The following is a 16,484-nucleotide window of genomic DNA, read 5'->3' as shown; positions in this document are numbered from 1 at the left end:
ATGTATAAATAAATACATTATTCATAATATGCATTATATTTAAATAGTATATAACTATATATATTATATACCTATTTTTCATAATTTATATCCTAATATATGAAATATTTTATAAAATATGTGTAAAAATATATATTGTACATAAACAGAAAAGGAAATAAAAAACATAGGTACTTAAATTTTATAAAACATATATACTGATATATAACATATATTTTATGAAAAATAAATTTAAAAATATATTGAAGTATAGTGTATATATACACACACTATATGTATATATATTACTATATATTTTATATAATATTTATTGTACTTGTATGTACAATATAGTATATACATTAGTACACAGATTTTTTTTAAGTTGTATATCATTTATGCACTTACACACATTAGAAATTTATAGATCCTAAAAAAAGCATAATATAAACTTATATGAAAAGCATATACTGATACATAAGTATATGTTCTTCTATATTTTATCTTTATATCAATATGTGACACACATTCTATCCTATAATGCACCCATGTCCTGTGTGTATGCTGACTGCTTGATTTAAAGGGGAGGGATTGGCCCTACTTCAGCCAGAGGTCTGAAATATTGCAGAACAAGCTCCTACAGCAACAGATGATTTTAAGCACTTCACGTGTAGATCCACAGGGTAGGTACTGTCACACAACAGACACAAACAAACGAAAAGGAGGTGGATAACCTGTATTGTTTTCAAGAAGCAAAAAGCACTCGCATTTCAATAGATGTCTCCTTCCCGTTACTTAACCCAGTGATTTCTCTTCAGTAAGAGCTGTATTTCGTTAACATACTGCCTAACGGTGCCACTGAGTTTAAGTGGATTTGATTTTAGGCACTACAGTTGGGTTTACACAAGGCTAAAACTATTCTTTTCCTTCTTTTATCAACAGATGGGAAACAAACAGATGATTTGCAATCCTATTAGTATGATATTAAACCTCCTCTTCTTCTTTCCTCCATTAAGTTTGCAGCTTTCTCCTCTACACAGTAGAACAGAATGCAGCATGAGTGGTTTTGGATATGCCCCAGTCTCTAACAATAACTTGCTCAACATCTCTCAAAAACCTTATACAGGTCAGGCAGGTTAGCAAGCTGCAAAATGCTGCCATCTTCTGCAAAGTGTTTAGGAGGTAAAAGATGAGTCCTAAAAGCTTTGTAAAGTACATGTTCCACAGTCCATTTCCACTTTGTTGAGCCAGAGTCAGAACCTTCGGCCTGAAATACAGGGGAAAAAGAGAACCAATTAAACTGACAAGAGGAGAGTATTCCTTAAACGCCTTTACTACATATGACTATGATGGTAAAATTCTTCCTAGTACTAGAGAAGTTCACTGTATACAGTCAAGCTAAGGTCAAGACTCTTACTGAATGATTAAGCAGATATTTAGATGGAAGCAAGCTGTATTTATAATTTCTATGCATCCTTGTTCTTCTATAGAGATCTATTATGGCTCAGTAGATTAAAACATACAGCCCCAACTCAGAGGCCAAGAACTGTTGTAATACCAAGTACCCTGCAATACCCAGAGTTAAAAGGTTCTTTCAATACATATAATCACAAATGTAAGCCACGTTCTTCTTGCCACGCTGCTGCTTGATTCACTTCACTAAAAGCAGTGTTGGGACCAGAAGTCCAGAGCTGAAAGAGAAGGAGTTTGCTTTGTGGTGTTACCTGTTCACAGGACTAGTTACATGTTCATGTACCTGAGAGTTTGTTGGGTTGGCTTCCCCTATTACGTATTGCTTTCTAATGGAGTAGAACAGTGCTAGTTCTTTGCTCAGGCTTTCAAAACATGGCTTTTCTTCATCCCAGTTTACCTGTTAGAAGAAAAAGAAGTCATTTAGTACAACCTGGGCAGCAGAGACCTGATAGAGACTGTTAATATGTTTAAGTCATCATAATGTCTTGGCCGTTTTTGTGCTGACAAGGTAAAAGTATAGAACAAAGAAATGTAGCAATGAAGGCCTTCAACTCGCAGTACATGCTCATTCCATCAGTAGTGAATGCAGAGGCAAAGCAGAACCCATCAGTAACCACAGCTCAAGTGGCTGGAGCATGAACCAGTGCATTTAACCAACTCTAGCCTTGCCTTGGCAGCTTCTAATGAATTAATTTGATTCACTTCATTGTTTCCTAAAAAGAAAGAGTCATTTATGAATGAATAAAACCATGAAAGAGCATACCTCTGTGGCCAAACGGAGGATGAACATGGGCAGCCCTGCCAGCGGTGGAACATAGCTCTCTATCAAAAGTGGCAACCCAACGAGGTTTCCTCCCTGTAAAAAAATCACTGCTGCTTCAGTAAAAAACCCCGAATGTTCTTTCTTCCAGTAACTGCACCAAAATCCCCGTGAAGTGTCTGGGTTATATGACCCTCGATGAAGCAATTCAGTTTTGTAGAGTAAGATATGCGTTAGGCCAAAGGCAAGGCACCTTGAGAGCAAGGGGGGTACTGTAACCAGGTGCACATCTTGTTCGATAATGTATCTACATCCTAGCTATAGAAGCAACGACTAAAGCATTTGACTTGGTAACTAACTGAATGTAAAACTACTTTGTGTAGCAGCCTTCTAAAAGCAGCTTAAATCCTGACAGTTCTTGGTGATACTGCAAGCAGACTACTGCAGGTATCTACCCAAATGTGGAAGCATTGAATCACTTAGGTTGGAAAAGACCTTTAAGATGGAGTCCAGCCATAAAGCCAGCACTGCCAAGGCCACCTTTCAGTTACGGTTAGCAGTAAGAGCAGAAGTTACCTCATCAATTTCAAGAGAAAAATATTCTTTCAACATTTCAATCTTCTTCTTGAGGAACTCCACAATGTACTCGGCGAGCCCTTCTTTTGGGCCATCTTCTTCTGTCCAGCCGCTTTCAGGGTCCTCTAAAGCAAGCATTGAAAGCTCATATATAGGAGCTGGCTCCTAAAAATGGAGGAGGCAAAACCTGTTAGTGATCAACATGCACTAATGGAAATCAGCAGCTGTTTCTTACACACACAGCTAATTGTCATTTACCATCTCCGGCCTGCAGAGCAAACAGTTCTGCTTATCATAGCCAAGCTCCAAAGCAGACTGGTAAGTCTATGTTTTATTCTTACTGTAGAAGAAATGCAGCAGTCTTGGAGTGGACAAAACCCAACGGCTGAAACCACGCATTTCCCCGGGAGGAGAAGCTTCTTGTAAAGAAATGCTTTAAAAATCACTTTACATAGGACAGAATGGAAAATTGTACTTACAGACAGCCTTAAGACTCCGAAGTTTGCAAAGTCATAAATAAGGATCTGGTAGAAGAGTTCTTGGCTAAATTGGAAGCACAGAAGTTAGTTATATGGACAGGATCATGTCTCAACCAGTTCCCATTATTAAGAGGGGAAAGTGAGGCTCCTTTTGGAAACACCAGATGTACACATCCGGTAACACTACCCCAGACCTGAACAGTTTAGTTAAAGACTCACATGCACTATGCAGATGCTGACAAGTAAATCTTGTTTCTTGGTTTCTGACATGGGCCACACTGGTACCCACTCACACACGCAGCCACTATCCATTAATCCTGATACCTTGTATTTCAACCTCTTTACTCATACAACATCTATTCCCTTCCCCAGCCCAGGAGCACACAGCACAGCTGCTATGGCAGTTCTGCTGATTCCCTGTCACTGTTCCCCAGCACACCAGGCTCATTTCCCACTGTTCTGGACTCCCTGCTCCATCTTTTGCCTCATGACTTTTCAGACAGGCAGCAAGTAAATGATGTTGTCTTCCCCACTATTTCCTTCCTTCTTCTAATTACCCTAATAATTGGTATTTACTTCAGCTGACAAGCCTGACGTGAGCTTTACCTGAGCTTTGTTGTATTGAGAAGATACAGTTTTGTCTGGTACTGGGCCAGCGCCCACTGAGGACTGACACAGCCCACAAAAGAGTGGTCCCTTAGCATCTCCTGAAGACCTGAAACAGTGCAGGGGAGGGGGGGAAGAAACAATAAGGTATAGTTTCTTATTTGCAACCCTACCCTAGTTTATTTATCTGAGTGGATTGTGGGGTTTTGGCATTACAGTCTCGGATGACTGCTCAGTCACTGCTACAGCCCTGCTGCCACTTAACGGTCTGTACTACCGATTACCCATGTTTTGAAGTGTTACTCGTTTGTGTGCAAGAACATACATAGTTCTCCCTTAGGATGTAACACAACAGTTAACCCACAGTGCCAATTAAACATTGAATAAATCCCAGGGTCTGACTTGAACACTTTCAGAATTCATTTCCAGCCACAGGAGATTAGGTTGGCTCCAAGCCCCTGTGTCCAACCTGGCCTTGAGCACTGCCAGGGATGGGGCAGCCACAGCTTCTCTGGGCACCCTGTGCCAGCGCCTCAGCACCCTCACAGGGAAGAGCTTCTGCCTAACAGCTCAGCTCAGTCGCCCTTGTTCTGGCAGGTTCAAGCCATTCCCCTTGGCCTGTCCCTACAGGCCCTTGTCCCAGGCCCCTCTCCAGGTTTCCTGTAGCCACTGAAGCTGCTTTAAAGCCTCCCCTTCAGGAGCCTTCTCTTCCCCAGGCTGGACACCGCCTCTTCACACCCTGGCCCTTGGTGGTCAAGACACATCTCTGTTACAAGCTCACTCAGCAGCACAGTGGAGCTGACTGGGCCAGCTCTTGAATACCTTTTTCCTCAGCAGTTCCAACACAGTTGCTGGAACAACATTAATCCGGAGCAGCAGAAGCCTTGCTTACCTGCATGTGCCTGGCTACTGATTTCATCCTGGAGAGTCAGCACGCTGGTCAGGTTGACGATTCTTCTTCGAGGGGTGCAGGCAGCAGTCATGTCCTCGCCGCTGTCATCTTCCTCCATTTCTAGAACCTCGTCTTCCCGTGGTCTCTTCCTGCAATAGCAAACCAAAAGGGCCTATGTTAACTCTTCCACCGCACCAACAGATGGGATGCTCAATTCACGTGAGGTACCTTGACACAAAATGATTCCCAGGAAGAAAGCCTGTTTTCTTTTACTTCCTGGGCATAATTCCATAGGAAGAGGTAATTCTTAAGAGAATTCCTGACTCTAACACCAATCACAAGCACGTGTTGCAGCACAAAACAAGCTGACCTCTAAAGTCACATCAAAGAAAATGTGGAAGTCTTTAATGATTTTTCCCATTCTCGTGTTTAATGATCACAGTGGGGGACACTGACATCAGGTTCCCTCAGAAGACTCTGGCCTCTTGTAACAGCAGGAGCTATGGAAACCTTCCAGCATTTTTATCTTTACTAGGACAATGTCTGCCATATTCAGTGATGGGGTTTCTATACCCTCCAAAAGGGAGGGTCTCCAAAGATCAATCTGTGCTGAAGTTCATGTCATTACTACACAGTTTCTTGCCTTTCAGCATGCGCAGACATCCCAGGTACAAACTCCATCACAACTCATCTGATTTGCCATTCACAGCTGGAGTTTAACTTCTCCACAAAATGCCATGGAATTATTCTAGGAAAAATCCTCCAAGAAAGTCCAAAACTCCTCAGTTTCAGGGCCGTGCCATGAAATAAATGGATATTCCCCCCGGAAAGGTGACACTTACCGAGGCGGTGCTGCCTCAGCAGACAAGTGTTCGCTGTCTCTCAGCCCCCCGGGCACCGCTGGGTCCTGAACATGGGGGGCTGCTTCCACCGGAGCACTGACATCTGCCATCTCAGCATCCTGCAGCCCCACTGCCCCCTCCACGGGCCTGCTGCTGCCCTGGGCTGGTGCCTCCCTGGGGGCTGTGCTCAGGGGGTTGTTTGCTGGCTGGAGGAACGCATCCAGCTTCTGCTCCCGGGAATCGGTGCGCACCATCTGATGCGCGTACACTTTGTCCCCGGCTCCTTTGGGGGCCGCCGAGGACTTTGCCGCTGGTTTCACAACCCTGCTGGACGAGCAGTCAGCCCGGGGAAGCAAGGCCTTGGAAGGAAAGAGGACACAAAGATCAGCCACGCTTCCCACAGCACATTACTGCTCGGGGGAGGAGCTTTCACACCCCAGGGACACACCGTCAGCTGCTGGAACAGGCCACCGGCTCTGCACTTGCAATCCACATAATGGGAATGTGGCTGGCCGGGCAGTTAAGAAAATGGTTCATTGGCATTCCTTTGCCTCAAAGAGAAAATCTTTAATATATAAAATATCACAAAGAAATCTGTAGTTTTAAACACTTGTAATTCTTACGTTCTACACAACAAGAGATTAGGGAATCTTCCTGATTTTCCTCTGGTTTGATTAAGCCCAAAGTGGCATCAAATACGCCCAAAGTGGTGTCAAATACACCCAAAGCATTGTCAAATACATGGAACAGTTCCCTCAGTCACATCTTTGACATGAACCAGGGCAGGAAAAGACCCAATTTACCACCTATCAAGGCTAATACACTTGTAAAACCAAAACCACCGATCAGATACCTGACAGGAAGGTACCGACAATGGTTTTGTATGCTTTTCGTCTCCTTTGCCACATTAACATTGGCTTATTAAAGCAATTTAAGCCCCAAGACACAAAGATCTTGAGATACCAGTACAAAGCTGATGACTGTAAATCATTGCATAGATAGTGCTCTTCAACAGAGTAAACGTATCCACCACAGCTCAAACAGTGCAGAGCCATGGTCACTTCAAACGTGCTCTCACCTGAGTGAAGTACACCCTTGAGGAATTCGAGCCCAGTAACCTGCTCTCTATGTGTTGCTGTACATGCTCCAGAATACTGTCTTCATGAAGGAAATGGACCTCGTGTTTTGTAGGGTGCACATTCACATCTACGTTCTGGGGGGCTATTTCCAGGCTGGAAAACAGTGGAAAAGAAGTTAACCTAATCAGAGAGGGCACAGAGTGGTTCAGTACAAAAGGTGGGGCTGTCACTTCATAACAAAGATGACAAAGTGGTCTTGAAGCCTCCTGAAGTTACACTGCAGTCAAACTGTTGGGTGTATTAATAACCGATCTGCAGAACTCTACTCCAAACTCCCCAAACCAGCTTTCACAAGGAAGCTCAAACCAATCTCTCCACTGTACTATGACTAAAAAGAGGTTTCAGAAATATCTTTTGCTTGCAGTGTCTCATGATTTAATATGAGGGGACTTAACCTGAAACTACAGACACTCACTACCTCTGAAAACAAGACCTCTCTAAAGATTTCTTTAATGTGATTTAATTACCTCCTGTCTGGCAATTAATTACCTCGGTGCAATGCTTAATGCTATCAGGATCACAAATGCCCTTCTAAACCGAATCACCCCAGCTATATCCTACAAGGTGGTATTAAAAGGCTACTTCTTCCTGTTACTTTACCTTAAGTACAGGAAGGGATGTGTGCCTTTTGGCAGGTAAGCAGCATATACAGCCTCTATGGCTTTCCGCAGAGCGGCCGACTCCACCAACCGATCTGAAACACACAACAAAGCACTGCTCTAAAGAACCTCACTGACAACACAGCACACAGCACCCCACTGCTTCTCCAGACCAACACCTTCACCCTTGCTATCTTCAGAGGGCACCTGGTACATGTGGTTTTCCCCCCTAGACTTATTTATTCGTCATGTAAACCCAGGAATAGGCAGTATCTGCTTAGGATGTTTTATATTTAGAAGGAGTTTTTCCCACAGACACTAAAATAACCAGACTACCTTTTCATTACTGCATGCCATCAATGTTTGCTGCACCCCATGCCAACATGGCTACAGAATGGAGAGACCACCCCATGTAAGCTGGCAGGACACAATTACAACCTTGATACTCTGCAAGCTTCAGTGTCTTTAGGCCCAGCCTTTGCTGCTTCCCACTACTCAGAGTGCAAAGCATGATGCACACTACAAACAGAGAAGCACCTTCAGATCTACAATGAACTGTAACACTTATTGCTTCAGGTTTTTAGGAAGGCTCAAACACTCTGTAGCTCTTCAGGAAGTTTTGTTCTTCTGATGATTACATGAGCAGCCTGTGAATGTACAAAACAGTGCCTTTTTGTTTAAAACTTACGGTTTATGAAGAGCAGAAATATACACTTCTTCACAGAGTAGTTTGCATTTGTGATGTAGCCTTTCATTTTAAAGGCCAAGCTCTCGTCCTCACAGTCCACTTCTATCAGTTCCCTATTCAGAGACACATACAAATAATGACTCCCTCTGCTGATGCACATTTCAAGCAGTCCTCATGAGCAGCACTGTACTTTTCTGTGTTCATCTCACAGTTGTACCATGAAGCCCTCAGGAATGATTTGAGAGCTCAAACATTCATTGGTGAGCCACCAAAATCACTGTCATAACTTTTTATGATTTTCATGATTCGTTAGTCAAGGAAACGCACTCTGGCAGGTTGTGGGCACAGCTCAATAGCAAGGCACTGGGCCAGCTTCAGAAGCTGGCAGAGAGAAGGTTAACAGGATACTTATTTCCAATTCAACCTTGGTATCTGCTGAATGCCATTTTTATCTGTGTTCATTTTGTAATTCAGAACAAGAAGCCAGGCTCAACACAATGAAAGTGTTGCTTGAAAATATCTGATCAAAACATTTACATTGAAATGCACAAAGGAAAACCTGAAAGGAAATGCAAGAAGCATTAGCAGCAGACAAAAACCAAACACATAAGAAAGAAACACAAACACCGCAAACCTTGTCACTAAACAACCTCTCTAGTTTGCTGTCTCATAACAGTGTTAGCCCTTATTAAAAGCTACGTTCCCTTCAAATGAGACTCTAGTACTGAATCAAACTGACACCCATGTATTCATGGGACAAATCCATTCTATGAGTCCATTCAAAGGATCCTTCACAGCTGAAAGTCTTAGAATTTTCCCTAGCGTGGTAAATAAACCCAATCCTCTCTTGAAAATGTATTTGGTTTAAAATGCTTTGCCTTGTTTGCTCAGCCTCAGCTACACAGCTTTTGTCAGCATAGCAAACCACAGGAATCCAGAACAGAGAATCTGAGTTCTCTTTTAGCACATCACAGGAACAGCTTTGCAACCTCCCTCGTTCCTTCTGACATCCTGAAGGAATGTCCCATATTCTGCAAGACTGGTGAGAGTTCTGATACTGCAACACTGCCTCTTTTCTGCAATTCACCTTGAAGAAGTAGAGGGTAGCACAGCCCATGTTCATCAGGAGAGAAAGGGGAAGGAGATTTGCATTCCATTCTAGGGCTCTAAGATCTACTAGAAAATGTGAGAAGGAAACACGGCATCAACATACCTGCTAACAGCATTCCCAAAGATGGATCTGATGTTGTCCACTGTTGAGGCGTTTGATAAGGTTCTAACATCTGACAAGGTTTCACCTTGCTGAAGAGAGCAGAAATGAGCATCATCAATTCAATCAAATTCAGTTTGAAAGCAAGGAACATGAGCAGCTCAGCTAATAATTAAGAATGGCACAGAAGGTTCTCAACCCCATCCTCTTTCATACAGCAATTAATGACCAGACTCTCAAAAGAAGCTAAAACAGCTCATAAAGCTACAGTGAAATAAAGTGTTGGCCACACAGGAAAACAACCAAACTCCTGACAAATATATTTGTGCCTTGTTTGCTTTTAACTGATGCATTTCCTATCCAAACAGCATCAAATACGCTTCAGCATTTCAATGCAAGTGAAGGTTCTATACGCTACCCCCACTGCAGAAGATGCAGTGCACACTTCCTAGCATTATCAGACATGTACATTACATATACATACACATATACAGACACACAGTGAAATTATAAAGACTTATTTTCATACCTTTTTAACTGAAAAGCTGATGCCTGAGTTATGGATGGCATACCTGAAAAATAGGGAATCATGGAATGAGTTTGTGTTGGAAGGGACCTTAAAGCTCATCCAGTTCCAATCCCTGCCACAGGCAGGGACCCCTTCCACTGGAGCAGCTTGCTCCAAGCCCCTGTGTCCAACCTGGCCTTGAGCACTGCCAGGGATGGGGCGGCCACAGCTTCTCTGGGCACCCTGTGCCAGTGCCTCAGCACCCTCACTGGGAAGAGCTTCTGCCTTAGATCCAACCTAAATCTCTCCTTTGTCAGCTTAAAGCCAAATACTGCAGTATATGAAGCAGAAGGTTACTTCCCTTGAAAAATGACACCAGGCACACACATGCTAGTCCCCAGCATTCCCCAGGGCAGATTAAAGAATAGGAAACTCCTGTTTCGATTTACCTGCCACAAACTTCCAGTATTTTTGCATATTCTTCACTTCGATTTTTTAAAGCTTTTCTCCTTGTCACTACATTGTAAAAGAGATCTTCAACCTATGGAGAAAAAGATCACAATTAAAACTAACTTTCAAAATCTTCTCTTGCTATGCAATTGTGGTTTAAACCAGTTGGCAACTAAGTACCACTGACAAAGCACCAGACACTGAATAGCCGTTGATCCAGGTAAGCACCACTCAGCAACAACTAAAACATCCAGTTCCAGCCCCTGCCATGGGCAGGGACCCCTTCCACTGGAGCAGCTTGCTCCAAGCCCCTGTGTCCAACCTGGCCTTGAGCACTGCCAGAGATGGGGCAGCCACAGCTTCTCTGACAACAGATTAAGATTACAGTGTGTTCTAATGAAATGCAAGTCAGCATTAAAACAGTTGCTGCAATCAAGGCTGTTAATGTCATTAAAACAGCAGCTTAAACTGTTCACTGGCACTATTTATTTAAGCAATATGCAAATTACTTCTCTGCTATACTGAGAAAGCAGAAGTTTAAAGCTCAGTTTCTTTTTCAAGACACATCATCCTAAAGGCTGACGTGGGAAGCTGGCTGGATGCACTCCCACCGTGGACTCCAAGGCCAGGCCTCCACTTCCCACCCTGCATTGTGCAACACACATGCTCCTTCCCATTCTGAGCTCCTTATTCCTCTTAATCATAATGCCGGCACTAATCCCAAACTGCATTAAAATCTTGGGAAGATACAGGAAAGATACAACTGAACAACAAACAGTGGCTCTCTGCAGTTCCCTGAGCCAGCCCTCATCTTCCCACTCTGGCTCACACAATGCACACCACTCCTCCATATTCTGAGCTCCTTGTAATTCAAACTGTTCATTGAGGCTTTCAGCAGTCCAGAAGGATTTTGAGATACTTCAGAGCAAGTAACAGTGTTACCCTCAGAAGGAGGGGAAAAAGCCCACCAGAACCAACCAACCATAGCACCCCAGCAACTTCTGACATCTACCTTGCTCTCTTCGGTGAAGAAAACAAAACAAAACCCCCAACAAAACCCCCACATCATTACTTGGAAAACATTCGACAAGGTGATGCTGTCATGTACCTGATAATGCAACACATACTAGTGAGTGGTGCAGGGAACAGAGAAGGGACAAGAGAGAACAGGCACAAAACCCTACCGTGATCTGAGTTCCTTGGTTCCCAGCACAGGGCTTTGGAGGAGCTTTCATTTTTCCATCACTGTAAGTAGCTCTAGGCAGAAAAACGAACAGGAGAAGTTGTCAGACACCCAGGTTTACAGTGGGCAGACAGACCCAGGATGGCAAAAGGGAGAAGACAAAAGAAATCACATCATCACCACACTCCTCCCAGCAAGGAACTCGGGACACTGAGAATTGGTTGCAATCCCCCCCCGCCACTACCTTTGTGCTGGAGGAAAACTGTTCATTGACCTTGGATCCCAGAGGGGCAGCAGAAGAGTGAGAATAACAGCAGAGAAAAAGGGGCTCTGAAATTGTGTTACTGAGGCTTTTCCTGTAATGGCAGGATTATTGCATTTTATCTTTCTTTAATAGCTAGACCTAGACTAATAAAACTCCTTCCACTACACTTTACTCTTCAGCTATAAGCAATTCTCGACTTCACATACAAGATCTGTTTCCTTTTTGACAGGATTTTGAGCACAAAAGACACACAGGTCTTTCAGCAAGTTACCCACTGTTTAGCTAAAGCTTACCTTTACAATCTAGAAAAAGCAAAACAGAACAAAACAATCGCTCAAACTATGTTTCCTCACATTCTTTCTTGCAATTACCCCAGAACCACTCAACTTCTCACCCCACCCTCCTCCTTACTAAGGTCACTGAAAAGACAATTGACTACACCTGACTACCTCCTCCTTGCTAAGGGCACTGAAGATAATTAACTGCATCTGTTCATGATCACAGCAGCCAGGTGGATAATTAACAGGTAGCCTACCTGTATGCACACTTTGCATCAGCTGTTTTAGTTGTTACTGTAACATGGGCAACATGACTGATGCTAGCCAATGCCTGGAGAAAGAGAAAGCACCTTTGTAAACCTTCCTCTGGCCACCAGTGAGTGTCCACACTTTAAACAGCATCACTAAACTTTGATATACTGCTTGCAAGTAAACACCCTTGCATTGAAAGTGCAGGTCAGCAGGGCTTTAACAGCTTTTAGTACATACAACACTGACTTTTATCCATGACCTTCTTTTGGCTTTTCTCACATTTCATTATCTCTGCCAATGCAAGCAGCCAAGCATGTAACATAGCTAAAAGACATCTGCAAAGCTATTACAGCTGTGCCCTTTCTTTCACATTAACAAAAAGCTTTCAGCTATTACTTCCTTATCCCTGTCCAAATTCATCTCCTGACCATATGCAAGATTACAAAGCCTGGTTACAGTGGTTTTCCTGGAAGACTCGATGGACGTTCCCACACAGCCTGAGGACCAGAGTCCACTGGTTGTGGAGCTGATTATGGTGGTATTATGTGAGGACTCATCAGTCCATTCTCTAGCATACGATGATCTATGTATCTGAGCACAGGCAGCATACTTAAATATCTCATTGTTCATCTGGATGGGAAAGCGGAACTCATCCTGGACTGTTCTTTCAGACAAGTTTAGATACAGCCTAGGAGAACGTGGAGAACAACTATCTCAGGGATCAGAGATACTAACTTTGACTAACACCAAAAGCAAAGCAAGACAAATGGACATTTCAAACATTTAGCTTTACATATGATATTTAGACAAATGTCTCACATGTAAGAGGCACCCTCCACGCAAACCTTTCATTGTCTACTACTTGCAGGGTTCTGAAGCAGCATTTCAGAAGACAGGCCTTGTTCTCCTTAAAAACCCAGAACACTGAACCAACCAACTCTTACTCCAGAAAGCAAAAAGAACATACACCTCTCACCAGTCATCCATAAAGACATAGAAACGTATTTTAAACTGTATTCACATGGCAGATTCCCTCAGAAAGCAGAAGCTCCAGTGAAGGCCACTGGGAAAGAAACAGTATGTGTAAACCCTGCTACAACAGGGTAACAACCAACAGCAAACCGTGTCAAAACTTGATAAAGAGCTTACCTCACCCCTAAAGCCATAGGTAGAAATACTAGCCAAGTCTTCAAATTTCTGCAGTTTACTTGTAGTAAACCTCTCACAAAGAATGTCCAGATCTTCTTTCTATGGGACAGGGACGAGCAGCAGTCACTTTCCATCCCCAGGTCACGGTCAGGAACATTTGTAAATCGAAATACATTCTAAAAGGCAGTATTAAACATCAGCAACTTTGTGTACTCACTCGGATGCCACAGCCATTATCTTGCACCTGGATGAACTTCAAACCGCCTTCTTTCACTATCACGTTGATACTTGTGCATTTAGCATCCAAGCTGCAGGAAACAAGACAGCATTCTAGAAAGCGGCAATCCCAGAGAACGCAGGACTGCACGGCTTTGATACAAAACTTGTCTCACACAAGTGATGGTTTATTTCTGCTTGCCATTCAGAATCCCAGCCTGGTTTGGGTTGAAGGGACCTTAAAGCTCATCCAGTTCCAACCCCTGCCACGGGCAGGGACCCCTTCCACTGGAGCAGCTTGCTCCAAGCCCCTGTGTCCAACCTGCCCTTGAGCACTGCCAGGGATGGGGCAGCCACAGCTTCTCTGGGCACCCTGTGCCAGCGCCTCAGCACCCCCACAGGGATATCAGAATTCATCCTGTTTCAGATAAATCCTTAACAGTCTGATTACTCCTCCTTCCCCCTACAGCGATTCCAAACACCACCCACAGCAAGGTTGAACAGCTTTCATGACCGAAACCCACCATAGACTCTGCTCCTCCCACCGAGCTACACTCGCCACCGAAACAGCAGCAATTTTAACCCCAGGCCGCCATTTATCTTCCAGATGAGCCATTAACTGCCCACTGGCAGCAGATCATTCACAGCCTCACTCAACACCACAGCGGACCCAGGCACTAACTCAGAGTCACTTCCGACCTGCCGCTCTCCTGCGCATTCCCTGTGACCGCGCTCAACCGCACCTCCCCTCAGCACCCAAACCACGGCCGGTCCCGGGCACCCCCGCGGTACCAGTTCTCCACCATCTCCTTGATGGCGTTCGCCGGTCTCTGGATGACCTCGCCGGCCGCGATGCGGTTCACCACCGCCTCATCCAGCCGCCGGATGATGCCAGCCGCCATCGGCGCCGTGATAGGCGCCCGGCTGGGCTGAAAAGGGGCCTCGGGAAGGCCGGCGGCGCGGCCAGGGTCAGCGGATACACGGGCCTCTGAAGGGAGAGGCGGGAGTGCGGCTCCTGCCGGGGGTGGGAGCTGAAGGGGCAGCCTGGAGGGAGGCCGATAACGGGCGCCGGCGGCGCGGCCGCAGCACGGAAATGGCGGAGAGTGGGGAACGCCTCAGGGCGCAACTCCCGCCAGGTTTTGCTTCCCGCCCCCTCGGCCGGGCGGTGCTCTGATTGGCTGACGTGAGTGCCCATCAGAGGCCAAAATATCAATACGGAGGCGGGGCCGGAAGACGGTGGGAGCACGAGGCTCCACTGCGATTGGCTGCGGGGAAGGGCAGCGAGCCGTGAGCACCAGCAGTCGCGGAGAGCGCCGCCTGGTGGCAGGAGGAAAAGAAAAAAGTAACATATAAATATATAATATATATATTATATATAAATCATATGTATTTGTGTATATTCATATATGTATTTATCTACATTTTATATAAATTATATAAAAATATATAAATCTGTTTATATATACTTATATGTGTTTATATATTATATATGCATTTATATTGATATAAATTTATATATAATCTATTTTGTATATTTATTTTTAGAATATATATATTTTTATGTCTTAGTATATATATGCTTTATAAAATATAAATATATATAATATATATAGACTCTAGAATATACATAAAAGTAAAATATATGATAGTATATTTTATATAAAACATATAGTATATACTGATATAATACTACATAAAATATATATTATTATACAATATTAGTATATTTACAGCTCCTTGCATCCTTTTGACACCACCTATGTACCACTGCATCCCAACCAGCAGCCAGCCAGCAGCAGCACACATCTTGCGCAGGACCTCTGCAAACCAGAATCCCCATGACCCTCCAAGAACCCAGGGGGTGGTGCATGGTGCTGTTCAGTTGATAAAGCAACAAACTCTCATCACACATCACCCTTGTTTTAACAGTTTTATTTTAGAAAGTGAACATGTCTGTTAAAAAAGCAAACGTGGAGTTAAAAAAAAAGCAAATGTAAAACTAATGACAAATTAGCAACAACATAAAATAATGTTACTCATGAGTCCCAACAATCATTAAATAGACTTCGACCATAGAGAAGTTTTACTTCATTATATTACCAGTCTCTTGATTAGGTACACAAAACAACACGCTCCAGTAATTACCTAGTCAGTAGAAGATCAACTTCAGGAATCACTGAATAATAAAATACATCATGGACAAATATTTTCATATCACCTGGGAGGCAACCTAATATACATATGTCACCAAGGTACACCTTTGTGAGGTATTACAGTACATGGAAACCGTTCCCTTTGCTTTCTAAGGAGTAAATCCTGCAGCAGCTCCATCAGCAAGTCAGTCACGGACGTTGTTGCCCGTTTCCAAACCCCAACAACTTCCCTCAGAGGTTTTCTTTCTGTAACAGATGACAGAAGTCCGGGTAAAGGAAGACGCAAGTCAAAGAAACAGATACTGACAAGGAAAAGGTTTTCTACTCTTCCAGAGGACTATTAGAAGGTTTCAGATTGGAAGCTTCAGCTTCTCAAGAACATGTAATATCTCCCCTAGCTTGAGCTTTAAAACACGTGGTGAAGTAAAAGCATGGGGCAAGAGAATTCCAAAAGTAAATTAAGTCATTTCCAAAATTAGGAAATCACCATTCATATTTAACCAAACTGCACTAACAACAGCCTTCAGGTGCAGGTGCTCCAGTGTAACTAGTTCATAGTATTAAACGGACTGAAGAGGGGAAAGACCAAGGTGGTTTGTCCACTCAGTCTTCAAAGTGAGAACATCTGTCCTAGACCTAAACTAAATCTCTTCCTTGCACTCTTGCATTGCCATCTCTAGAGGAGCATCTCTCCCCACACCCACAAAAAGGAGCTTTTACACATGCAGTCCACCACTGCTCTTCTCAGCACAGCCAACAGAGAAATGCTGGAGGGGTTCTTTCCCTA

The 16,484-nt window shown here is 43.7% G+C and overlaps 1 protein-coding gene across 3 annotated transcripts; it reads right to left on the bottom strand.

The window, feature by feature from the left end:
* Positions 1-803: 803 nt before the first annotated feature.
* MLH1 (mutL homolog 1) lies at positions 804-14,484 on the bottom strand. Of its 3 annotated transcripts, XM_061367968.1 has the most exons (19): positions 14,337-14,484; positions 13,546-13,636; positions 13,329-13,427; positions 12,185-12,258; positions 11,386-11,458; positions 10,201-10,292; positions 9,773-9,815; positions 9,247-9,335; positions 8,034-8,146; positions 7,347-7,440; positions 6,686-6,839; positions 5,608-5,966; positions 4,766-4,914; positions 3,874-3,982; positions 3,268-3,331; positions 2,789-2,953; positions 2,216-2,308; positions 1,736-1,849; positions 804-1,246 (listed from the first exon to the last, which is right to left on the bottom strand). In XM_061367968.1, the coding sequence occupies exons 1-19, from the start codon at positions 14,444-14,446 to the stop codon at positions 1,079-1,081; spliced, it is 2,253 nt and encodes a 750-aa protein (XP_061223952.1). In that variant the 5' UTR covers positions 14,447-14,484; the 3' UTR covers positions 804-1,078. The 3 variants fall into 3 exon arrangements, with proteins under 3 accessions (XP_061223952.1, XP_061223953.1, XP_061223954.1); XM_061367969.1 differs by lacking the exon at positions 12,185-12,258 and having other exon boundaries at positions 805-1,246; positions 14,337-14,452; XM_061367970.1 differs by lacking the exons at positions 8,034-8,146; positions 12,185-12,258; positions 13,329-13,427; positions 13,546-13,636; positions 14,337-14,484 and having other exon boundaries at positions 805-1,246; positions 11,386-11,460.
* Positions 14,485-16,484: the final 2,000 nt, after the last annotated feature.

This window comes from Neopsephotus bourkii, unplaced genomic scaffold (genome assembly GCF_033783945.1).
Source record: "Neopsephotus bourkii isolate Nb327-2 ecotype Australia unplaced genomic scaffold, CSIRO-AGI_Nbou_v1 NB_1417, whole genome shotgun sequence".
Classification (NCBI taxonomy): Eukaryota; Metazoa; Chordata; class Aves; order Psittaciformes; family Psittacidae; genus Neopsephotus; species Neopsephotus bourkii.
Note: the sequence above shows the minus strand (reverse complement) of the source record. Positions and strands in the feature narration are given on the sequence as shown.